The 25,661-nt window shown below is 40.5% G+C and overlaps 1 protein-coding gene across 1 annotated transcript; it reads left to right on the top strand.

Annotated features, from left to right (window-relative positions):
- The first annotated feature begins 276 nt into the window (after nt 1-276).
- Nucleotides 277-23,940, top strand: mybbp1a (MYB binding protein (P160) 1a). The gene is made up of 27 exons (XM_085175133.1): nt 277-508; nt 1,408-1,503; nt 2,621-2,704; nt 2,781-2,855; nt 3,130-3,237; nt 3,333-3,523; nt 3,704-3,871; nt 4,357-4,474; nt 4,935-5,224; nt 5,334-5,444; nt 5,530-5,655; nt 5,777-5,983; nt 6,071-6,179; nt 6,278-6,371; nt 6,991-7,148; nt 8,033-8,155; nt 8,356-8,538; nt 9,287-9,460; nt 9,579-9,736; nt 11,493-11,627; nt 11,742-11,811; nt 14,544-14,675; nt 14,756-14,824; nt 16,827-16,940; nt 19,264-19,365; nt 19,447-19,571; nt 22,365-23,940. Exons 1-27 carry the CDS (start codon nt 332-334, stop codon nt 22,708-22,710), a joined length of 3,843 nt encoding a protein of 1,280 aa, XP_085031259.1. The 5' UTR covers nt 277-331; the 3' UTR covers nt 22,711-23,940.
- Nucleotides 23,941-25,661: the final 1,721 nt, after the last annotated feature.

Below are 25,661 nucleotides of genomic sequence, written 5' to 3'. Positions count from 1 at the left end.
ATGATATTAATTAACTGTAATTCAATAAATAAATGCATTGATACATTTTTATTATTTATTATTATTATTATTCGAATATTTCTAACAACTCTTTTAACAATATTATATTATATTATATTATATTATATTATATTATATTATATTATATTATATTATATTATATTATATTATATTATATTATATTATATTGCCTTCTGTGAATCGCTCAATAAAGTTTTTTTCTTCTTAAAAAAAAATGGCTGGTGAGTTGACCCGGATGTAGTTTCCACGAGTGAGGCACGTGTTCCCCCTGCAGCAGCATGAGTGGAGGTGGTGGTGGCATTTGGAACAGATGTCTGTAGAGATGGTGGAGCTCTCAGTAAAGGCGGCGGAACCGCTCCGGCCCGCCGGTAACCTGCAGCAGAACCGGGTCTTCCTCGACTTCTTCTGGGACCTGGCCAAACCGGATCAAGAGGTCCGACTGAAGGCGGTGGAAAACCTGATACAGTACCTAAAAACCAACAACAAGGTGAGGCAGACTGCGATCGGTGTGACTGAGAGACGGAGCGTGGTCCCGCTGCACATGTACTCCTCAGAAGTTTTCCACTACTAGTTTTAGAAGTAGTAGTTGTACACATAGTGTCGTATGGAGCGGTGGGAGATGTTTTCATATGTAACTGATTATATGACTGGATATCATACAGGATATCATTGACACACTGAAGTATTTCAAGTATCAAGAATTTAAATACTCATATAACAGAGTCAGGCCTATATTATTAACATAAGGCACTATTACCGTAACTACCTACTTTATCAAAACGTGTTAAAATACTTTGTATACAATATAAGAATCAGAACATTAAATAAAATGACTTAATAATATAGTAAACCTTTTCTTACCGTACAGCAAGCAGTAATGCATATACTATTATATATTGTACATATATTTATTAGTCTCAGATTTAGCCATCTTATATTTTGCTTGTTTTACGTTATTGTGTTTTTGCACAACTCTGTTGCTTGTGAAGCTTGCACACAAGAATTTCACTCACATGTACTGTACCAGTGTACCTGCACATGTGATGTGACAAGAAAAGTGATTTGATTTGATTAGAAATACTGTAAAGCACAGTAAAGTATTTTACTGTCAAGGGTCAAGGTTTAATGGCATGTTTACAGTGGAACTCCATTACCAGTAATGAAATCCTTGGAATCAGAGTTTTATCTGATTGCTGTTGCTCATTAAACTAAACCCAACACTTAAAAAAAAAAAAAAAAAAAATTAAAGAGTGCACTTATAAAAATTTCTGAGTTTAGTATGTAGTACTTCTTGTATAAGTATATTCCAGCATATATATGATTCCACACAGTGTTAAAGTGTCTGTAGTTTCAAAGTTTTAAATCATCTTTCTTCATGTTTTGCAGGAGGATGAGTTGGAATACACCTTTAAAAGGCTGGTGGATGGACTGGCTCACACGCGGGAGACTGCGAGACCTGGGTTCAGCCTCGCTCTGGGGCAGGTGAGTGGAGTTTATCCCCATCTATCTTTGTCTGCAGCCCTGCCTCTGCGCACACATCCACAGCTTCAGCCACATCTCTTTGTTTCAGGGTTGGGGTTAATAAACACAGTGCAGGAGTTCAACACTACTTTTAATAACAAAAATCCTCTTTATTTATCTTCATAAGTTATAAAATTCCTGGATGTGGCTTTTATGTGCTAAGAGATGATTGTGAGACCTGCTATGATGTATAGTTTGGAAATTGACAAAACGATAGGAAGCTGAGTTGGAGGTGGCAGAACCAAAGATGTTAAAGAGTTAGAGAGGTGAGGCTGAGATGGTTTAGAGATGTAGAGAGGAAGAATAGCAGATGTTTAATACGGAGCTGCCAGCCAGGAGGAAAAGGGGAAGACCAGAGAGCAGGTTCATGAGTGTAGATAAGGAAGACATTGCAGAGCGTTGGCACGACAGAGGAAGATGCTGGGGGATTGGGGGATGTTCAGATGATGTGCCGTGACGACCTTTAGATGTCAAAGATGAAGATTAGGAGAAAGAGGCAAATGACAAAGTCACAGAAGCAGATGAAGAAGACAAAGAAGATAGAGACAAAGAGAGAAGCAATGATTTGTGTGTAAAAGACTTATACACACCTTTTTTTTTGGCACATTTTTGTACGTACAAAAGTGTCACTATAAGCTTTGTATAGCAATAGGTTATGACATCAGCATGTACACATATACCTAATAAAGTGGTCAAGATGTGTTGCCGTTACTCTTCATTAAAGAGCAAATTCAAAAGTCTAAGGAGTAGATGTGATGTTAAAAGCTAACCAGTCAGCTGTAAAGCCCAGCTTTATATTAATCTTAAATTAGGGTGGTAGCCAAAAGTTTCCAGGGTGTCATTACATACACTGGAATTTGTTTTTCCCCCTTGTCAAACATGGACATACCTTCTGTCTACCTATGCTTCAAAGTCCTGAATGAATCATCCTTTGCTTTCTGTCTAGCATGGACAGTCTCCCTTTATTTGTGTATCACCTTCTGTACAGCGTCATGCAATTTAAAGTGCTAGTTTTGCCTTATTTTAAGATGAGTATTGAACTGAATATATTGGTCATAAAAGTTTCCCTTATTTTTAGGTTTTGAGTGCCTTTGAAGATGTCTCCCTGCAGAGTATACTCAACAGCATCAAAGAAAAGCACAACTTGCAAGGAGCTAAAAAGGTGAGTTTTGGGTGTTTGGTCTTTTTTAGCACCAAAATCGATGAATGCAATCTTTGTTTCATCTTTTGTCTTTCAGAAATTTGCCAGAAATGCTATGTTTGGAAACTTGTTTGGTGTTCTTGCCCTTCATCAGTCCAACCGCCTCTCTAAGGTAAGTTTTCTCACATTTTTAGCATACTTGGAAAAATATTTGCTGCATTAAAGAGGAGAATGTGCCTGAGACAATATACTGAAGATGCCTGCAAATATTTAAGGGATACCAATCGTAGGGAAAGCAGGGAAAAAGAAAAGATCATGGTTGCATCACTTTTAGGTCTTTGTACGGTTGTAAATTTCACTAGAGATTTAAGATCCAGGTGACAGAGGAGCTGATGCTCTGTCAAATACGTTGTGGTCTCTGAGCTCTCTGTCTTGTTTCTGTGCAGGAGCCGCAGGTGGTGTTGGGATGTGTGCAGCTCCTGCAGAGCCTCAGTCAGCACAAACAACACCTGAAGGACCTACCCACCAAGACCATGATGGACATCCTCGCTGAGGTGACAGCTGCAGCCTAGTTACTGCTATAAAAATAGTGTTTTTCAAGTATTTTCAGGGGTTTTCTGACTCTAGTGTATGTCATCCTGTCCATCAGGTCCCTGAGGAGGTGTTTGAGGAGGTCCTCATGGGAGCCCTGCAGACTGACCTGGAATCTGCTTTCAGGACTCCGGAGCAGCTGCAGCTGCTGCTGGTAGCTCTGCAGCGTTTCCCACAAACCCTCAAACCCAAGAAACTGAAGAAGTTGCTGGGCTCCTCCACCATCATTAACGCTGACAACATACCCAAGTAAGAAGCTTTCACAAACACGCACATCTTCTGCTGCTGATCTGAATGTTCATTTTAACTTGCACTGCTCTGTGCTGGCTACACTACTGTAAGTGCATCCTATAATTATGCACCACTTTCCCCTTCTGGGTCTGCTAATCAGCAGCTTCTGACTGAACTGTCTAATGTGATGTCTGGCAGAATAACAGAAGTGTTGAAGACGGCAGCCCACGCTGTGAAGAAGGAGCGCATCCTCCCAGCAGTGGTCCTGGACCTCCTGAAGCTCTCTCTGAAGGAAGACAGCTTTGAGCTCTTCTGGAATAAAGCCATCACCGACGGCATGTTAAAGGAACAGCCGGGGCCAACTCAGTGAGTCCTGTCAGCTTTAGAGGGTGCCTGCAGCCCGTTGAACAGTTAGTCCTTTAAAAATGAAGTAATTAAATATTATTATGCTCACTGGAAATGGTTTTATCAACTGGTTTAGACAACTGAGTGCTGCACTAGATGAAACAGCACTTTTTTAATACCACTGACTTCGTTATCCTGTATCAGACGTAAGTGCAGACATCTTCATGTCAGGAATTTAGCATGAAAATGAATAACTCAGCAGTTTGTGTTGATTTTAAAGTCAAACTTGGAGCAGGAGGGTGTAGGATTTAATCTGCAACAGCAAATCTGACACTATATTGTCGCTGTGTTTAGTGCTCACTTCACTGCTTTGCTTTAGTAACACTTGACAGAGGTGGAGAGAGCACACCTGTTTCTGCAGGATTTACTCTTCTTTTTTCTTCGATTTGTCGTTTTTATTATGTCATTGTGCTCAGCCCTTCTGCTGCTTTCCCATCTGTGTCCAGTTACATGAGCTTCCGTCTGCTGGGCAGCGCCCTCCCTCTGCTGTCCGCAGCCCAGCTGAAGGACGTCTTGTCTGGAGAGGTGATGATAAACTATGGGGAACACGTAGTGTCTGCTCAGGTCAGTGCCACCGTCTAGACTTGACTATAAAGAGCAGCTTCCACTCTTCAATGTCATCTAATGGGACGAGCTAATAAAATCTTGCTTGCAATGCTTTCTGCTACAAGACCTGCTAAAATGATCCTAGTGTTACTGTACTTGTAGTAATTTATAATAATTGCGGATGTTATCTCTGATCTTAATCAAATACAAATGTGCCATGCCTATAATTCATAAAGTGAAAATTTCCCAGCAAATGACCTACAGTCTTTCCCCAAACACAGAGGTCATGTGATCATTTTACTTTAGTTGACACCAAGCAGCAGTATCACTGGTATCACTGGTAAAGCACTGTAGCACTTCCAGCTTGTTGATGAGGGTTTTTTTCCTCTGTAGAATCAGTGCTAAGTCACCATGTTAGGGCTGTGCTCATACATATTAAAGCTAATGTAGGTCCGCTTCCATCTTTTCTCACTCTTAGAAACCGGACCGCTTCAAGCTGGCCCCTGAGATGGACGTCTTCGTGTCGGATTTCTTGGAAGGCTGTCGGGACTCAGACAAACAGCTGGCAGTGATGGTGGGTTTCTCCTCCCTCACCAACAGAGGCTACCCCGTGGTGCCGTCGGTGTGGAAGGTGGTGCAGCACCTTCAGCCTGCAGCTCTGCAGGGCTATGTGGAATGGCTTAAGGACATATTCCTGCAGCCTCAGCTGGACAAGCTGCTGGACATCAGTACTCACAAGAAGAAGGACAGCAAGGGAGGACAAGATCAGTGAGTGCATCTGCTGTTGTTTTTGGTAGATCGTGCAGAGAATGTGTGCCGAACAGGGCAAAAGAGGCACGGAAAGTGGATGAATGCAACTTGTTGATTCTTTCCTCAGGAAGGAGGAATCTGTATTCCGCCTGAGGAAGTGGATTGTTTCCCGGCTCGCCTCCATCATTGACAACCACCAGGTGAAGAAGCAAGAGGATCTCATCATGGATGTGGCCAGGTAAGACTTGTTTGAGCGCTGTGAAGTTCTTTGTTTAATGAGGAGGAGGTTATTCACTAGTGGTGTTTTTTTTTTTTTTTCCCAGGTTTGTCTTTTTCCATGCTTTCTTCAGCGCCAAGAAGGCCTCGGCCGACATCTCGGAGACAAAGACGAAGCTTTCTGTCCCAATCGACGATAAAACCAGAGCCGTGCTCGTCAATTCTTTCTTCGGGTGAGAGACGACATTTTCTCTGCAGCTTTTAAATATCACCCGCTGATGGCTGTACTTTATTTCTCTGATCTTTTTCTTCAAGAAAAATTGTTCAGCTGTCTTCTGTCTTTCCGCCACCCAGACTTCTCCTGTCCATGCACCACATGCCGCTCACTGAGGACGCAACCGAAGGCGCAGCTGTCAGCCAAAAGCGGGTTCTGGGTGTGACGGCTGACGGCACCATGTGGATCTACCACCTGGTTCAGTACGCGCAAGCCCTGCTTAACCAGCCAAAACACGTCCAGAGCAGCCAGCCCTTCAGCCCTGAGCAGAGACAAGCCTGGGACAGGTAGGGAAGCTGGAATATGACGTAATCTTTACATTTAAAGGAGTTTTGCTTATTCACCTGTGCCGTTTTTGATTTGTTTTCTTTCAGCATGCTGGAGTCTGTGGCAAACCTGAAGAAGAAGGCAAAGAAAAGCCAAACAGCAGAGAGCAGCGCGTTCCAGCAGCTCTTCCTGTTGGTCGGCATGCACCTCTTCAAGGTACAGCATCAATCAGCCTGTTTACAGTTGGTTATTTGTACCCATTAAACCTAAATTAGCTGAATAAGAGCAGCGTAGTAATACTTTTCTTCCCAAAGGCCCCTGAGGAGCTGCTGGACATCATGAAAGACCTGCAGAGCTGTATGGAGAAGGCTCAGGAGAAGAAGGCCAAAAAGAAAAAGAAAAAAGAAGGTCAGGCCTTGTGCTTCGTGATGCTGCTGCTTTTTATCACATCTCTTTTCATATATATAAAGAAATGCTTCAGCATTTTTGGCAATGCCAGGAGTTATGAGAAGGTCAATATTGTTTTCATGTCTGTGCTTACCTTCCCACTGCTTCCTACACTCGAAGCAGCAGGACACAGACAACCTCGCTATGCCCAAAGTTTTGAAATATTCCTCACAGAAAATGAAAGTGAGCAGAACAACCTAGAAATCCAAACATATTTTAGCGTCATATTTGACGGTCTGTAAGCTGTACCTTTTTTTTTTAACTAGAGTTAAGACTGAACTTCCGTATTTAAGTATCAGTAATTACTCCCGTTTTTGATCAAATTAACCAACTAAATTCATTCATAGTCACTATAGAAATGTCCATGCAGTTGGTGGAGACCAAAAGCGAAGCTAAAAGCAGATTATTCTGCATAATTTTGTTCACCTTCTGCAGAATTTCTTAATAATCGGCTGATTCCAATTAAAATAAAAAGAATTTTGTGTTCTTAGCTTATTGTGCTTTCTCTTAGGAAGCCAGAGAATGAATAAGCGAGTGCTGCTTTTGAGTGTATGAATGTGTTGGATGTTTTGAAATGCAGCCACAGAACAGGAGGAGCCCGAGTGGGTGGAGGTGATGGTGGACATCTTGTTGTCGCTGCTCTCCCAGCAGAGCAGACATATCAGACAGGTGTGCAAGACGGTCTTCTCCTCCATCTGCCCCCACGTTACTGCAGCCGCCCTCACCGCCATCTTAGATGTAAGTAACACATACGGGGTCATTATTGGGATTCCCTGTAGACACTCGTGAAATTAACATAAGTCAGGTTATCAGTGTAATGTAACTTTAATCAGAGCTTTGCTTGGTCTTTTAGTAGTTAAGTTTTTTTTTTCTGTTCTTCTTTCATCACATGACCTAAATATGGCCACTTTTTTGTCATGTGACAAAGATACACCAGGAGTGCTGTGGGGTTTCTGCATTTTTCAGGGTTTCCTGGTGGCACTTTTGGTTCATTCCACATTAACTGAGCAAATGCTTCTAATCTGACCATCTCTAATTCCCCTGAAAAAAAATTCCCAGGGTGGTGATATACATCTTAATAGGAAAACTGCCAGATTGCAGCTTTCTACTGTTATTAGTTTGCTCATAAACCCCCCAAATCAAAACATGTGTTTGCGATGAAGTTGGTGTGTTTTCAAACCTTTTCTGTGGAACCATTTTTAAACGGCTATTTAACTGTAGCTATTTATTTATGTAATAGCTACATAGAGAACTAGATAAGCAATTTTATTCTAATTTTAGGCCAAATATCTATTTTTGGCTTTGATTACACAGACCTGAAAAAGTAAACCCATGGAGCAAATTTATTTTATACCTTTATCTATAAACACAACAGATTTCTGGTATTGGACGCTTTTTGTTTACGATTGTTTTGCACCTGTGCTATTGACCTGTTGACAGTCTGTGTGAAGAGTAATGTGTTGGTTAGCCATGGCAATTTTTTATTTTTATTTTTTGTAAAATCTGCCTAAAAAAATGAGTTTCCTGCTTAATTTTGCCAAACAGCCAAAAAAGGAATGCAGCAGTGATTTCCGCACAAAGTCGGTGTTATTTGTAACAACAACATTTTGTACTATGTGTAGGTTTTAGACCCAGAGAAGGATGACGAAGAGGACGCCGCTGTGGTTGTCGAAGATGACTCAAACGCAACACAAAAGAAGCAAACAAACGAGGAGGATGACGAGGAAGATGATGAGGAGATGGAGGTCAGTTGTTGTCAAACGTATTTTCTGTTATCAACCTTTTTCTGTCTTATGCACTGAATTCTACTCAAACATAAATTATTTATCTTTCACATGCCGATTGTTTCTGTCTTTACGGTTACAGTTTATTCTTTTAGACACAAAACGTTGTTTATTTTAGTTATTCTAAAATGTGCAGTTTTTGGGGTTTTTTTTCTTTTCAGGATGACAAATCTGATGAATCTGATGATGATGATGATGATGACGATGACGAGGACGATGATGACGACTCTGAAGATGAAGCAATGGAGGAGGAGGAAGGGGAAGATGAGAAGATGGACGAGGAACCAGTGGACCAGAACTTCCGCATGGAGCTCATGAAGGTCCTCCAGCAGAAGAATGCTCTGGTGGGTGTTCAGGCTTTTCAGCTTGTCCGCTCTGATTTCAAATGAACTGTTAATACAAAGAGCCCACTAAGGCCGAGCAGAGGCTCATCACAGCAGCAGTGTTCATTAGGATTCACCAGTGTTCTGTGTAAAGACACCGTGGTCATTAAGTGCATTAATCTTTGTCATCCTGGGAGCAAATTTTATGTGCGTGAATAGAAAACGTGACCAAAATTAAAATTTCACAGCCGTTAAGTCAGCATCGTCCACAGTGCCGGCATGAAATCTACAAAATCCTGCAAATTAATATTCATCATACATCTTGTCATTAGTCCACCTCTCTCTTCATTAGAGATTAGGATGATGAGATTGCATTCCTCAGCACCACATTTTGGGCTGTATTTTGTAATGCGATCGTCATCCTTTAGCCTAAAGCAGGAAGATAAAATTGCAACAGAACGTCACCAGTAACTTGTTTAACAGCTAATTTTTAGAAAGATGCAATAAAAGCTGAGCAAGTATTCTGTATTTTGTGTGCTGTTTAAGCTCTTTTAGCCCGACTTCAGTTGCAGCGTAACTGCAAGCCCCTTTGCAACCCACCTCCCTCCCAGTTCCATTTATTAATTTTACTACATGTGTTTGAAGCTCAGCTAGAATAATTTTAGTTTAGGTGGAGCCTAACAGAAGATGTTTCACCTCAGAGACTTCAGGCTAGAGCTATAATTCAGTGCTTCAATGTCAAAGTAACACAGTTGTACTTCATCTTCAGGGCACAGAGGAGGATGCCAGCAGTGATGAAGATCTGGATGATGAAGCCATGATGGAGCTGGATAAGAGTCTGTCAGCGCTGTTCTCAGAGCAGAAGAAAAAGCTCCAGGCCAAGAAGGATGAGAAGACAAAACTACAAAAGGAGAAGACGCTGGTCAGAGAGTTTAAGATCAAGGTAGCTTAAGTTCAGTCCTGTCAAACACATCTTTAACCCAGCACAGCATGACACTAAGAGAAGAGACGGCGAGAAGTAAAATACAGACCTTTCTCATCCCATTGTTTTGCTCTTGTAGGTGTTGGACCTGATTGAAGTGTTTGTGGCGCGGCAGGCTGGCAGCCCTCTCGTCCTCGGCTTGGTTGAGCCTCTGCTCGCCATTATCGAGCGAGGAATGAGCTCCGGCAGTGACCAGCAGGAGCAGGACTTCCTCCGCCGGACAGCAGACATATTCAGGTAAACACATGTGAGCTGTGGACTGAGCTGACCGTTAGTGTCATAATTAATTTTAAATGTTTGGTGTTGCAATTTATGTCTCATGTTTAATTTGAAATGTTCACGTCAGCGTTTTTATCCACTGGAGATCAACTACAAAACACTTTTGCTTGTATTACTTCATTTTATTTATTGCAATTTGTAAAATTTCAAGTTCAAAGCTGGTGATTTGAGTGTATTTGGAGAAACTGAGAGACAATTTATAAATCCATAGATGGCAGGAATTTCAGAGGATAATAGCTTATGTTCTTTCAACAGTGGCTGTTGCTGCTTTTGAATGTTTAGTTTCTCTAACTGTATTAGATCTCTGACGTGGGCAGAGCAAATCAGTTTGGAGGAACAATTTTACAATAACAGACTTTATGAACATCAGTGTGGTAAATTTCAATTTAATCTGCTGAATTAGACAAAACAGATTTTCTCAAATTAATAAAATTTCCTTTATTGCTCTGGGGTTTCAGATGGCTTCCAAACCCAGAATTAATAGGGTGTGCATACATCCACTTCTTACCCTACCCTGCTAAGTAGTAGGGTGAAGGTTTCAGGTACCCAGCTTGTATCTAAAAGACAAGGTGATACATTTTAACATGGCCCAAGCTCATGTCTTTAAATCTAAGTACTAAGTTCAGGTCAGTCAGGGTTTCAGCCCTCTGTGTGTTTGTTTTTGAACCCTGTTCTGAACTGACATGGCTGCTCGAGCCCTCCTGCAAACCTGCAGTTACAGCACTCATTGGATTGACCAACACTCAGATGGGAAAGTTCAAGGAACTTGGTGATCTAAGGAGATATGTGGATTTACAGAAGTTGGGTAGGTCTCTTGGAGCCTTTTTTTAAAACTGTAGATTTCAAGATCATTAGCTCAAACAACTGTATGTAAGTACAAGTTATTCTTATGTTTCACCAATTTGCCAACGTATGGAAGAAGATCCAAACTGCATCATCCTCAGATCAGAGGAAATTGGTTAGGATGTTCAGGAACGACCCAGGAAATGTTTTATGGTCAGATGAGATAAAGATTGAGCTGTTTGGCCATAATGACAAGAGATATCTTTGGAGGAGTAAAGGTGAGGCTTTAGAAATCTACCACTGTACCAAGCATGGTGTAGGTAGAGTCATGCTCTGTGGCTGTTTTGCTGCCAGTGATACTGGAATGGTGGAGTAATGAAGGACTAGCGGTACCTTAAAATTCAGTTTCACCTCAAATGAACAGCTGGGTTGAAACTCGAACACATTTGTGTGTTCCAACAAGGCAATGCACCCAAAAACACATTAAAACTGGTTTTGGAATAAATAAAGCGGGCTAACATTAAGTTTCTCGAATAGCCTTCACTGGTTTTGTCAACTCAGCCACAAAGCCAGGTCTGTGCCAGGAAACCGACAAAGGTGCATCTGGTTGATGCGCACCTCTCATCAAAGGGACATTGAACCACATATTTCTGGGTGTATGTATATGTTTGACCAAATTAATCATATTAAATTCAAATTCCCTGTTGTTGTTTTCAAAGTCTTAAAGATGTAGGCTGCACAATCATCTGAATAAAAATAAAAACAGTTCAAAGGGAAAAAAATTCCCATAACATTCATGCCCATGATGAGTACGTGTAAACTCATACCACAACTGTATGTCAGATAAGCTGTTAAGAAAGTGGATGAATGGATGAGTAATGACAGCTTCCCCTGAGGTCGTCCTGAGTGTTTGATGTCTCTGTTTTTATAGGAACCACCTGTGCAGGTCCAAGGTTTACTGCAGGACTGCCGGTGACAGACAGGGGGAGCTCCATGACCTGCTGGAGAAGCTGGTCACCAAATCCCAGAAGCTGTCTGACTCCTCAGTCTCCCTTTACTACTTCAGGTACAGCAGTGATGTTTTTTCACGGAGCTGAAGAGAAGATGATGTGACACCACCGTATTTCTAAATGTGTGAGAAGAGTTATTTTGCCTTAAATGTGTTGTTTTCTCCCTGCAGTGCTTCTCTGTATGTGGTGAAAGTGCTGCGAGGAGCCCCTCCTGCTGAGACCACAGAGGAGCAGGCCGACGTATGTTCACACACAAGTACACAGACACACACACTAATTTCAACCATCATGTTTACCTGCTCGCAGGGGGTTGCCTGTCTAGATCAGAATGTGTGCGTTTTGTTTTTTTGTGTTTTTTCTTCCAGTTTTACCCAAAACAAGTCACATAAAGAACAGGACAGGCTTTTTTTTTTTTTTTTTTTGCTTGTAGGTCACACAGTTGGTCAGTAGACAGATGGTAATTAAACATTTACAAAACAGGCAGGTACTGTTCTTATGTTTTCTCTCATGTTGTGCTCAGCTGTGCACCAGATTCCAGGCCTGTTTCTGGACTTTACTGGGTTAGAGGAGTGTCCTGGATAACTCGGCCCCCTTTTGACCAGATTATTCTCTCGTCCTTGAACAAACTTTTGTCCTTACTCCCTTCTGAGTATTTTCTGTTTTTCTCAACTTTTAAGATAAGAAGATAAGAATAAATGTTATTTTCCCACGTGGGAAAATTTGTTTTGGACAAACAGTGCTAAACATAGCAGCATTCCCACAATAAATCCCATAATACGATGCCAGCAAACATTCGATTACACGATGATTGGCTCCAGAGCTTTTAAATTGGGCTAAGTCCTATTTAAAAGTGCAATAGATGCTGGGAGCAACGAGAGCTTATAGCGGTTTGTTTTATAGCTGCTTGCTTTGTACTGTTTCCCTGAGGGTAATAGCTCGTGCCGTAAAAAAGGATACAGGAGAAATCATTAATCAACCTACTGATAGCTACAGAGAAGACGAAAGCACTTTTCCTCTTCCTGTTTTGGTTGTGCAGTCAAGCCTTCGTTATCCCAAGAGAGCTAATACCCAGCAGGATAAGAGCACGAACATGAGCCCTTCAGAAAGCCAATATTAATGCCAGCGCTGTCTGTGCTAACTGTAGCGATGACATCATGAAATCAGTGACTGCTTGACAATAATAAGTTAAATCCAAACAACTTGTCTATATTGATTTTAATTAAGAAAATGATCTGTTAATAATGAAATGAGTCCTGTGAATTCTCAGTTTAATGACAGGCTGATTGGTGGTGGTGTGGTGGTGGGGGGCATTCACCAGATGTTCCATGCACGTCGCCAGCGTTGCGTGATGCTGCTGCTGTCAGATGTTTTCATAAGACTTGTTATTAAAAGTGTATTGACAAAGATTCCTTAAATAAGCTTCTGTTCTAGCAGACAGTTTGGGATTTGTTTGTCCCAGTTTTGACATATCTGTCTCTTCACGCCTCCACACCAGTGAGTGGATGTTCTTTTTCCACAAATAGTGTTACCGTTAATCTGTTTGGGTTTTTTTTTTTTGCCTTTTATTTTAAACGATGGCTCTTCTCTCTTCAAATATTCAAGCAGACACGACAGTAATCAAGTTTCAATCTAAATGATGTGCAAATATCTGTTAAAACATACAAATGAAAGTGTGTTTCTGTTTGTTTGTGCCTGTACACTGAAATACTGCTTTTTCTGACATCATTTTATACACCACATTTTTCACCTCACAACTTTTTCCTCACATTTATACCCAAAGTGAAAATTATAGATGTTCTTGGCAACTAATTAAGAAAAGAAATTAATTACCTACTAACTAACTACTAACTAATCACCTTTTCTAAAGCACTCAGAAAATAGTCTTAATTGAAGCCATTAATCACATTCTTTATTAAACAAATATTATTTTGCTGAGTGGCTAATGTTAGCCGCGGTAGCACCGGCAGATTCCTTTTCTTGCAGATTTCCCTCCACAGACCTGTGCACAATGTAGTTACTCATATTCAAGTAGGCAGCCTACGCACAGCTGCTCATAATCAAGATCAAAGTACTGCAAAGCTGCTTCAGTTAGTCGTGCTGTCATCTCTTATTTTAAGTCTTGCTTGCATACAAATTCCTGTCATGGAGAGAGGTGTCTGGCGGCAAGTGGCTACATAAAACAGTTGACTGCTTTTCATTAGATGCACCTGGACAACTGCTAGGATCAGAGTGAGGGGAGAAAGGCAGTTTAAGTGACTTTGAATGTGGCATCATTGTGGGTATGAGTATTCCACAAACTGCTGATCTGCTGGGATTTTCCCACATACCCATCTTATTGATTGCCTTATTTATGTCAATAGATCAGGGGAAAATGGCCAGAGTACTTCAAGCTGATAGTAAGGCAGCTGTAACTCAAATAACCACTCGTTACAACCTAGATATGCAGAAGAGCATCTCTGATACTGCAGCAGAAGACCACACCAGGAGCTTCTCTCTTCAGCTGCTAACTGAGGCTAATATGTGCACTGCCTTACCTAAATTAGGCAATTGAAGATTAGAAAAAAGTTGCCTGGTCTGATGAGTCTGGATTTCTGATGCAGCATTAATTTCAAACTTGTTTCTTGAACTCAGTGAGTTCATTGTACTCAGCTGACAAATATTGAGCAACTGTGTGATGCTCTCATATCAAAACGGCTAAAATCGAATGTTTCCAGCACCTTGTTTAATCTACGCCATGAAGAATTAAAGCAGTGCTCAAAGCAAAAGGAGCTCAAACCCTATACTAGTAAAGTGTTTGTAGTTGCAAGAGTAGCAGCGATCGTCTACTTGAATAATCGCATGCTTTACCAGTAAAAACACAAATAGCTAACTGCAATCCAGCCATGACTAATTTTATTATTTAGGCTTGTTCTTTTTGCTTTAAATTAGCATCTGAACCCAGATGTCTGCTGTTTGCTATTTGATGTGTGCAGCTAAAGTTCATGGGTAATGTCGACGTGGATCGGGTCTCCACTATCTTCAGAGATGCTCTGTGCTCCTTCATGAGCCGGAGGAAGAGCCCACTCACTGCTCAGATGTTCATCGACTTATTCGTCAGATTCCCCGTGAGTAGAAACGCACACCTCAGTCTGAGTGCAGCCACTCGCCTTTGAAGCAGTAACGGACACTTGTGTGTTATTTGCAGGTTTTATGCGTGAAACTGTTGGACACAGCAGTGCAGAACATCACATCTGGAGTCAGAGAACATCAGCAGGTAAAAAGTTTTAAACCTCTGAGTTTTTGTTGTTTTTTTTTACTATAGGAACAGTTAAGCAGCCAAATCCTGAATGACAAACATGAAAGAGTTCTCTTCTCCCATCATGCCATGGGAATAAAACTGAAAGATGATGTAATTTACTAATTGAGAACATCTTCACTTTGGGAAAACTCCCACATGAGCAAGTTAAACAATTAGAGCACATATGGCTCATATGGTGCTGTCTGCTAGAGTAAAGTTTCAAATAAAGCTGTGATGCCCAGTCCTCGGTTGGTGTGTCGCTCTGAATAAAGTAGACCTGTTCATGAGTTTGGATCCTTGACTTATTGTGCCATATGGTGTTTCAATATTAAAACATAGCACTGGTGATATTCTGTATTTATTATATTGTCAACAGATTCCATAAAAGCAATAAAGTCAACTGTTTTAGTAGCTCCCTGCCTTTTCTCCTTTAATGAGATATAAAACTAAAAAAATAGCTCACAAATATTTATAATAAATAAAGACTGAAACAGCTGGGGGCAAACTGCACTTTTTTGGCAAGCATTAATTTACATTTATTGCTCTACTAAGTATTTACAGCAGCAGGACAGCATGTTCATGCACATTAAGAAGCATGTGACATCACAAATCATTTTAATACACCGACAGACTCCATACCATATAGGGTTTACTTGCTTTATAATAAATGTATTGCTGGTTTTGCTCCTAGAGTATCACCAGAGTTATCCTTTAAAGAGTTTACTTTAAGGATAAGAGAAGTATAGTGACAAAGTAGCTGTAAAACAGTGATTTAACTAGAAAATGACATAAGCGTAACCTTACTTTTATATAGGAATGTATCCAGAATACAATCAGCTGGCAACCATAGTTTTGAACCCTATTGCAAAGTCAGGCCCCTATTGCAAACAGACTCACTGCAGACGAGTTGCACTCATCAGTAGAGGCTGCCAACATGCTTCCATCAATCAGTCAATCTGTCTGCATTTATATGATACGCCAGCAGTTATGTGAGAAATTAGCTGCATGTTTTTTTTGTCCCGTGTTCTGTCTTTTACCCCCAACCGATCACGGCAGATGGCTGCCCGTCCCTGAGCCTGCTTCTGACGGAGGTTTCTTCCTGTTAAAAGGGACTTTTTCCTTCCCGCTGTCGACAAGTTGTTGCTCCAAGGGGGTCTCTCAGTATGATTTTAGGGTCTCTACCTTGCGATATAAAGCCCCTTGAGGCAACTGTTGATCTGATTTGGCACTATTTAAAAACAGTTGAACTGAATTGAAAGTTATTTTGTTAAACTTCACCAGTCTGTCTGCATCAGACTGCAATTGTTTGGAGACAGATTATCTTTCACCAAGCAACCAGCGCAGTCGCCCTGCAATCCAAATTTGTCCCCCAGAGGTTGACAGTGTTGCACGCTTGACCTTTGATGACCGGTTGGTTGCCGCAAAGTACTTGCAGTCATTTTCCAACAGAAAAAAATTCAAGCAACTGAGCCATCATCCAAATTTATGCATTTTGCTTATTTGTCATGTCAAAATGTTTTTTCCATTAACACATTTTTTTTACAACAACAATAGCAAAGTAACCGAAAGAGAAACACAACAGCAATCTGCTTTTGTTCATCAACTTACTGTCTGCATCCTAAGAGATTTAAAAAAAACAACAACCTCAGACTTGATGTTATTCATTTGTTGGCAATTTTTTCCCATTTACACACCTTTGTCCACTCCTGTTTTACCGTTAAATTTCTCAGAAATGTGTTTCTGTGGCGTCTGACACATTTAAAATAAACTAAAAGACATTTCAGCATGTTTATTCTTATCTCGAAATGAGATGAGGTGAGATTTTTCTGGCAGCATTGTGTCTGAGCTGCCTTTTATTCCATGGACACATTATAAAAAATCATAAATGCTAATTTTTGATTAAAGTGCTCAATTTAACTTTTAAATTCTTTGTCTTACTTACTTCATTGTGTGTTTGTGTTTGGTTGTGTGTGTTCAGGGTCAAGCGTGTGTGTTGGTGTTGCGGGCGATGCAGAGCAGGGAGGTTCAGCAGCAGCTGAGCAGCCCTCAGTGGACCGAACTCTGCGAGAAGGTCAAAGGTCAGCTGGCAGCGGTGAGTCAACACACCCCTGCATTATAGCCGGGGCTCAGGTGGTAGAGCGAGTTATCCACTAATCGCACAGATAGCGATTTGATCTTCTGCCCCTCACATGACGAAGCCTCCCCAGGCAAGACACTGAACCCGATGGCAGGCCTTTTCCCTCATTTAAATTCTGTAAACCTCTGCTTGTGGAACTGATTGAAAGTCATTTTTCCTTGAGTATAGCAGCATGAGGCCATAGCTGCACATCATGTCCTCACTGTAAGTAGAGGCATTCATACACCAGCATGCTTCAGGCTTGTTCGCATTTTTATTATATTATTCCAGAAGGTTTATGAGATTGCATCGTCCTGTGATAAATGATGATTAGAGCCGCTGCTCCTCTCGCTGTCCTCTGTGTGTCCTCCAGAGAGCGGAGGGTGAAGACATGCCTAATTGCATGCTTCTGCAGGTCTTCTGCAAATAACCCAACCTCCTGTCTTTTTCCTCCCAGACGAAACGACGCGACCAGCTGTACTACTTTAGAAACTTAGTCGTGGAAAAAAAAGTGTTTTCAAAGAAATTGCACATAAATCCCAGCTTTTCTCTTCCATCGAGAATTATTTATCAGATAATAACAATATTTCAAAAATGCAGGTGTAGCCTTTCATTTATCCAACTCAGCTGTTCCTCTGTTTTAATATTTATAAGTAATGTTTAAACATTTATGATAATACGTAATGGAACATGATGCAGTTGTACTCAAATATAAGTGTCTATTAAATGAAAACCCTCTGCAATCTGTTCTTGGAGGCTTTTATTTTAATAGATAGTAAAGTACAGGAGCAAACATTAAAATGTCCTTTTAGCCGTTTACATTTACATTATAATGTGTTTTAAACTATTTGCTTAGCTGATGTCTGAACTACCATAAAGTAATCCAGTTTTAGCTCAGGGTTTGGTCCTCCTTCACATGTTTAAAACTATTTTCTGACAGCAGGAGAGAAATGGTGTTAATCTAGGCACAGCATACAGTCTTTAGCTTTTATTCTCAGTTAAAAGAATAATGATGACCTGGATATTCTGGAACATTTAAGTGGATTTTGGTGAAAAACAATGTATAGTTTATTCAATGCACAGCTCACCAGTGTAGTATCTTTAAATTAAATAGGAAACTGGAGACATCCCAGATCCAATTTGGCAAAAAAAAGTCTGTGTACGAGGATATGTACGTCTTCAGCATGCCTTTGACACGCGGTAATGGAGTTTGAGGTTGCACACGGTCTTTATTGGTCAGGTTATCAGAAATGCAGATGGACCTGGATCCTACATGTGACGAATGCAGATGGGCCAGAGCTGCACTGTTACATATGTTGGCTATGTACAAAGCTACATAGATCCCATTAGATATCTCTCTTACTGTGAGCGTGTTATGAATGTGATGTCTTCTCTGTTTTCTTTCTAGATGAAAAGGACTCTTTGTCTCTAACATTTGGCCGTTAGAGACGTTATGTGTCATATTCATTTAGAAAAGATCAGATTCACCATTAGACGATCTGCTGGGAAATTATATCCTACCATTTATATCCTTTGTTGGAGGTATTGCAGCGGCTATTATTAACACGCAACCACAATGTCGTTATTGTACGTGAGGTTTGCAACAAAATGACCACTTATTTTTATATATTACTCGATGACGTCTGATTATGTTTATATCCTTCATCTGGTACTCTAAGGGAGAGGTGGGGGGAGGTTTGAGATGCGGTTGGTTTCTATAGTCTGTACTGTGTTTTGTTGTGGCAGAAATAGAATAAAAAGACAGTTTCGAGTTGAGAAACTAAAGAGAGAACTTAGTGGAGCTATTCTGTTTTCCCCTCTATTTCTGCCCTATATAATGGTAGATGCTCCTATTAATCATGGCTGGAGTTCAAATACTGAAGCCATGTGCAAGTGAGCCAAATACTCACTTTCAGACTGGGTTTTTTCCCCACTATTGGATCCAAGAGAGTGGATCTAATATAAAATGGTCCTCTCAGGTACACCGCTCTGATTGTGAGCAGCCCCCCGTTTTTTTTTCTTGTCTTCATTCATCATTATCTGAAAGGAAAAAGGTCCCAGAGTATAGTGTATATATGTGATTAGCTCATGTTTTAAATAAACACAGGAGACATGGTTAAGATAATGCTGACTGATGTCTGATTAGGTTCATCTTCACCTACCGAGAGGTTTAAATCAGTGACCATAAACAGTAGTTACATAATGGGCCAAGCTGTCAAATCAGAAGCAAATGAAAACAGCAGGATCAGGCGTTAAGGCCAATATGGACATGAGTCTAATCCCATTATCATCTTTCTAGAGTCTCCGACAAGTTGGTCATGCTGAGAGCAAGGTGGTGAAGGAGAAGGTGGTGAAAACTCTGGAGCTCTGCCAGTTTATAGTCAAGCACGTTCGCCAGCAGGTAGGTTTGCATGGAGTGTTGAGATGAGAAGAAGCAGGTAACGTGTTTCCAGTTTCTGACTCTGTTGCATGCTATGTGTAGAAGCTGTCTGTGGATTTGGAGCCCCTCCAGCAGGTCCTGCAGTCCCTGACCAGCGTGATTGCTTTCAAGAAGACCGGCAAGCTGGAAGACACCTACTGGGCTGTGATGAAACACTTTGGAGTAACGTGAGTTATTTCAGCATCTCTGAAATGAAGAGCTATAGAGGTGATTCTTGTGCAGAAATCAGATTAAAGGAAGAAATCAGGTTTGTGCAAAGTCCTTGTGTCCGTGCAGCAAGTGAATAATCAGATTTCCTCGCCCACACACACCAGTTTGGTGCCAGGGGTCGCTTATTTTAACTCGTATTAATGAAGCTCAGCGTAAGGGTATGTTCTCGATCCTCGTTTCTTCTGTTAAATGCTATGCATGAGTGCCAGGAGCTCACAAGTATAAATCACACCATGCTTGGGTGCATATTGTAATCCTCAGGCTTTTACTTAATAGCTGCCAACACCCAAGAAGGACTCAGTGGGAAAGATCGGTGCACTAAGTCGTATTTCTTGAGTTATTTAATGTTTGCAGACTTTCTCAACCTGTAATACTGACACGTATTAAACAGCACAGATTCATTTAGTGGCAGAGATTTTTTTTAATGATTGATATCATTGCGATGATTTTGCTTCTGCACTGATGGCAGGAGTTCTGATTTATGGGTCGTCTTTGTTGATAAATGGCAAAAATCTTCCCTTGTTTAAGATGAACTGATAACATTTTGGTGTTTGAAGGTCTAGCTGACTGTAACCTCACAAAACCTTTCTGCGCACCATTGTTTCCTTTCATATTCTGATTACTTTAAAGTTTTGGGGATCCAACTTTTTCAATTTGGATCCTCATATTGATAGCTCAGCTTATCTACTGATGACCGAGTACTGATCCGGTATCAAATAAAGGCTCAAATAACAGTTGCTTTCCTGGCTTTAAAACAAAAGTTAAAGCGGCTTTCAGCTACTCCATTATTCACAAATGGTCGTCACAGCGGGTAGCTCTGCATGTTTGATGTGACACTGAATTTACACCAGATGCTTTTCCTGATGTGACCCCCCCAGCTACTATCTCTGTTGGGAGATAAATGCATGAAAGTGTAAAAATAATGCATGCATGCATGCATGCATGTATGCATTATTATTCACCAAATGTATCTTGACTTCTGAGGATCTCCTGCATTCTGCTCTTAATCATGGTTGCAGTAGTTCTCTTCCTTATTGTGTGGAGTGGAGCAGACATGAAACAAGTCGCTTTACACTTAAGACAGCAGGATAAGGAAAGCAGTGTGGTATGCTTGCTCCAAGCTATGTTAGCTCTCCTTCTATCAGCCAGTGTACTGCTGCTGAATAGTAAGCACAGCAAATAACACTGAAATAAATGGATCATATTGCTACCCATCCACAATCTAAATTTTTGAGTCTGTATAAGATTGATATTCAGTTCAAATGCCCAGATTGGAAAAGATGGTAAAGTAAAAACTCATATTCATTTATTAATATACCCCAGTATCGTTTGATGTGATTTAAAGCTCTATTTTCAAATGTCTTTAAAGGCATTTGAAGATACAAACGTTTTATTTAATAGCATAAAAAAATGAGAATAACCAGCATTATTGGGAAAAAAAGGAAAGAACAAAACACTTTTACACAGAGATGGGGAGAGAGAAATCACTTTTCCACTTTCAGATGATGAGCATACGCATTTCTCTCTGCTATTATGAAACCCTTTGACTGAGTAATAGAAACACTATTTCCTGTCTGAGCGATAAGACACTATTTCCTTTTCTACACCTTGAGCCAAGTATCCACTTTTTCTTCTTTTTTTTTGCTCAAAGGGAATATCCAGTATTGATTAAATAAACTTCCATCTGTTCTATATCTCCTCGGGTTATTCTGGATGTAAACCAGCCAGCCTGTGATGGTATTTAATATCCAAAGATCCAATCTAGGACAAAGAAGTTGAGCCTTTCTTTTGTGTGCTGCAGGTTTAAATGACTTGCTGTAATTTCTGCTAGAATAAAATGTAAAAATAAATGGGAAGTCATAACTGGGAAGGATTTTGAAGTGTTAGTAGTAGCAGCATTTTATCAAGGACGAATGTTAAGTGTCTTCTCGTTCTTTGGATTCGATTGTTCTGAATTTTGTCCATGTCCGCTAGAAGTTCCTGCCTCAGTTCCATAATCCTCACATACTGAGTAAAGGACATTTAAAGGACAAACACTTCTGAAGTTTTAGGTTTGGGGTAGTTAATCTGTGTTTTAATAGAGTTTCAAATTGATTGATGATTCAGTTTTCGGTGCTTTAATTACGATGCTCAGGAGGTAGAGCAGTTTGACTGCAAATCGGAGGATTAGTGGTTCGATCCCTGGGTACTCCCGCCCACACCTCAAGGTGTCTTAAAGAAAGATGCCGAAAGTAGCACTCCATAAATTCATTAGCATACGTAATGTGTGTTTATGTAGTGCTTTTCTAGTCCTGCTGACGACAGTTTAGACGAGTCACATTTAACCGTAGATTCATACAGCACTTTATCTACCTCGTACTGTGCAAACATTTAGAATCATCAGCTAACCTAACCTGACTGCCTTTGGGGGTTGCCGGTGAAGCCTGAATACCCGAGGGAGGCCGAGGCAGGCACAGGGAGAACGAAATCCACACACTCCAGCCAGGTCCTTTTTTTTTTCTTTTTTTTTGTTTTTTGCTGTGAGGTGACGGTGCTGAACACACCATCACTATACCTCCCACCATTAGTGTGTATAATTTTTACAAAGTGCTTAAAGGCATAGAAGAAGAGCACAGTTAGAGTAGAAAACAACCATATAAGTAGCAGTACCCTTTCCCCCCCTTGCCCTTTACATAAACAAATAATTTCTTGACCACAGCAGTTGTTTTTTAAAAATAAAATCTGTCATGTTGACCTTGTGTGTGTTGCAGGAAACCTAAAGCTGAAAAAACGAAGCCTGAGAAGGAGACAGAACAAGAGTCGGGCCCCGCAAAGAAGAAGGGTTTTCTGCCAGAAACCAAGAAACGTAAGAAGCGCAATAAGCCTGTTTTGGAGCCGGCAGCGGGCAACACGGCCTCCACAGATAAACCAGGGACGGAGAAAGGACAAGGCAAAAAGAAGCAAGACAAGAAAAATAAACAGAAACGACCCAATGGTGGCGCAACAGCATCACAGCCCAACCCAGCCAAAAAGAGTAAAACGGAGTCTGAGAGCAAAGCAGCCAAGAAGAAGAAGAAGAAGCCCAAACAGAAGAAAGAGGGAGGAGGGCAGATGTAATGTGGAGACTCCTATTTAAATGGACACAGAAACGTTTTTGTAATTTCCTTTAAAGACTCTTTGTTTTTGTCTTTCTCTGGTTCTCACGTCTTTCTATGTCAAATTACGAGGCTTTTAATGTTTGGGAAGTGAATTAAGAAAGACTATATTTTTCCCAGTATATGACTGCTGTTATGAGAAAAATAAATGTGATTTTCCTCCTGGAAGTTAATCAACTTGGCCTCCACTTCAGAACAGTTATATAGTTTTGTTATTCAGGTATGTAAAATGTTAAAAAGAAACAGGAAGGACTTGTGTGAAAAACATGAAAGCATGGATCCATCATGCATTGGATCAAAAGTTCAGGTTTGGGGTGTTGGTGTAATGTTTGTGGAGCTCCTGATTACTGGCTGATCTACAAACCAATTGTATACTGGAAAGTCATGGGCTTATGAAATAATCTTAAACCTGTAAAATTTTTATAAAGGTATGTTGAGAATGCACTTTTGACATCTCATTGCCTTTTTTTCATTAATATGATGAGGTTGTTGGCAACTCATCCTACTCTTATGGACCCCCACTGTCATTACTTTGGACACATTTTTGTGTCTCTTTTAGCTCTCTTTTGGGTTTGCTGTTCCACAAAGTTGGGCTCTTTTGCTGCATTTCTGTTTGGTGCAGAGCAGGTAGTGTGCAGCAGATTTTCAGGCTGAAACAAAAAAAAAAAGACTTTGAGAACAAAAACTAAACGGCAGGATACTTATAAATCATAATTCACGTCGGCAGTAATGACACCCGGTTACGCCAATCGGAGGTCACTAAAATCAATATTGAATCGGTGTGTAACTTTGCCAAAACAATGTCGGACTCTGTAGTTTTCTCTGGTCCCCTCCCCAATCAGACCAGGAGTGACATGTTTAGCCGCATGTTCTCCTTAAATTGCTGGCTGTCTGAGTGGTGTCCCAGAAACGATGTGGGCTTCATAGATAATTGGCAAACCTTCTGGAGGAAACCTGGTCTTGTTAGGAGAGATGGCATCCATCCCACTTTGGATGGAGCAGCTCTCATTTCTAGAAATATCGACAAATTTATTAAACCCCTCAAAACATGACTATCCAGAGTTGGGACCAGGAAGCAGAGTTGCAGTCTTACACGCCTCTCTGCAGCTTCTCTCCTCCTGCTACCCCCCCAAAAACCCATCTCCATAGAGACTGTGTCTGCTTCCAAAAAGACAAAAAACAAACTAAAAACCAGCAACAAACAACTTAAACAATCACAAAGAAAGAACAATACAGTATCCACATCTGAACCAAAGAGTAAAACAGTGAAATGTGGATTATTAAATATTAGGTCTCTCTCCTCCAAGTCTCTGTTAGTACATGACTTAATAATTGATCAACAAATTGATTTACTCTGCCTTACAGAAACCTGGTTGCAGCAGGATGATTATGTTAGTTTAAATGAATCAACACCCCCGAGTCATTCTAACTACCAGAAATCTCGAAGCACAGGTCGAGGGGGCGGTGTGGCAGCAATTTTTCACACCAGTCTATTAATTAATGAAAGACCAAGACAGACTTTTAATTCATTTGAAAGCCTGATGCTTAGCATTGTCCACCCCAGCTGTGAAACTCAGAAACCAGTCTTACTTGTTATCATCTATCGTCCACCTGGGCCTTACACAGAGTTTCTGTCTGATTTCTCAGACTTTATATCTAATTTAGTTCTGAGCTCAGATAAAATAATTATTGTGGGTGATTTTAACATCCATGTAGATGCTAAAAATGACAGCCTCAACATGGCATTTAATCTGTTGTTAGACTCAATTGGTTTCTCTCAAAATGTAAAAGAACCCACCCACCACTTTAATCACACTCTAGATCTTGTTTTAACATATGGCATAGAAACTGAACATTTAACAGTGTTTCCTGAAAACCCTCTCCTGTCTGATCATTTCTTGATAACATTTACATTTACAATAATTGATTACGCAGCAGTGGAGAGTGGACTTTATCAAAGTAGATGTCTTTCTGAAAGCGCTGTAACTAAGTTTAAGAATATAATCCAGCCACTGTTATCATCGTCAATGCCCTGTACCAACACAGAGCAGAGCAGCTATCTGAACGCTACCCCAACAGAGGTCGATTATCTTGTTAATAATTTCACCTCCTCACTACGTACGACTCTGGATACTGTAGCTCCAGTGAAAACTAAGGTCTCTAATCAGAAGTACCTGACCCCGTGGTATAATTCTCAAACACGTACCCTAAAGCAGATGACTCGTAATCTGGAGAGGAAATGGCGTGTCACAAATTTAGAGGATCATCATTTAGCCTGGAGAAATAGTTTGTTGCTTTATAAGAACGCCCTCCGCAAAGCCAGAACAGCTTACTACTCATCACTGATTGAAGAAAATAAGAACAACCCCAGGTTTCTCTTCAGCACTGTAGCCAGGCTAACAAAAAGTCAGAGCTCTGTTGAGCCAACCATCCCTTTAACGTTAACTAGTGATGACTTCATGAACTTCTTCACAAATAAAATTTTTATCATTAGAGAAAAAATTACCAATAATCATCCCACAGATCTAATATTATCTACAGCTACTCTTAGTTCCATTGATGTTAAGTTAGACTCTTTTTTTCCAATCGATCTTTCTGAGTTAACTTCAATAATTACTTCCTCCAAACCATCAACGTGTCTTTTAGACCCCATTCCTACAAAACTGCTCAAAGAAGTCCTGCCATTGATTAATTCTTCGATCTTATATATGATCAACCTATCTCTAATAATCGGCTATGTACCACAGGTCTTCAAGGTGGCTGCAGTTAAACCTTTACTCAAAAAGCCATCTCTAGACCCAGCAGTCTTAGCTAATTATAGGCCAATCTCCAACCTTCCTTTCATATCAAAAATCCTTGAAAGAGTAGTTGTCAAACAGCTAACAGATCATCTGCAGAGGAATGGTTTATTTG

The sequence above is a fragment of the Neolamprologus multifasciatus genome, chromosome 10 (genome assembly GCF_963576455.1).
Source record: "Neolamprologus multifasciatus chromosome 10, fNeoMul1.2, whole genome shotgun sequence".
Classification (NCBI taxonomy): Eukaryota; Metazoa; Chordata; class Actinopteri; order Cichliformes; family Cichlidae; genus Neolamprologus; species Neolamprologus multifasciatus.
This window is presented reverse-complemented; position numbering and strand designations above follow the sequence as displayed.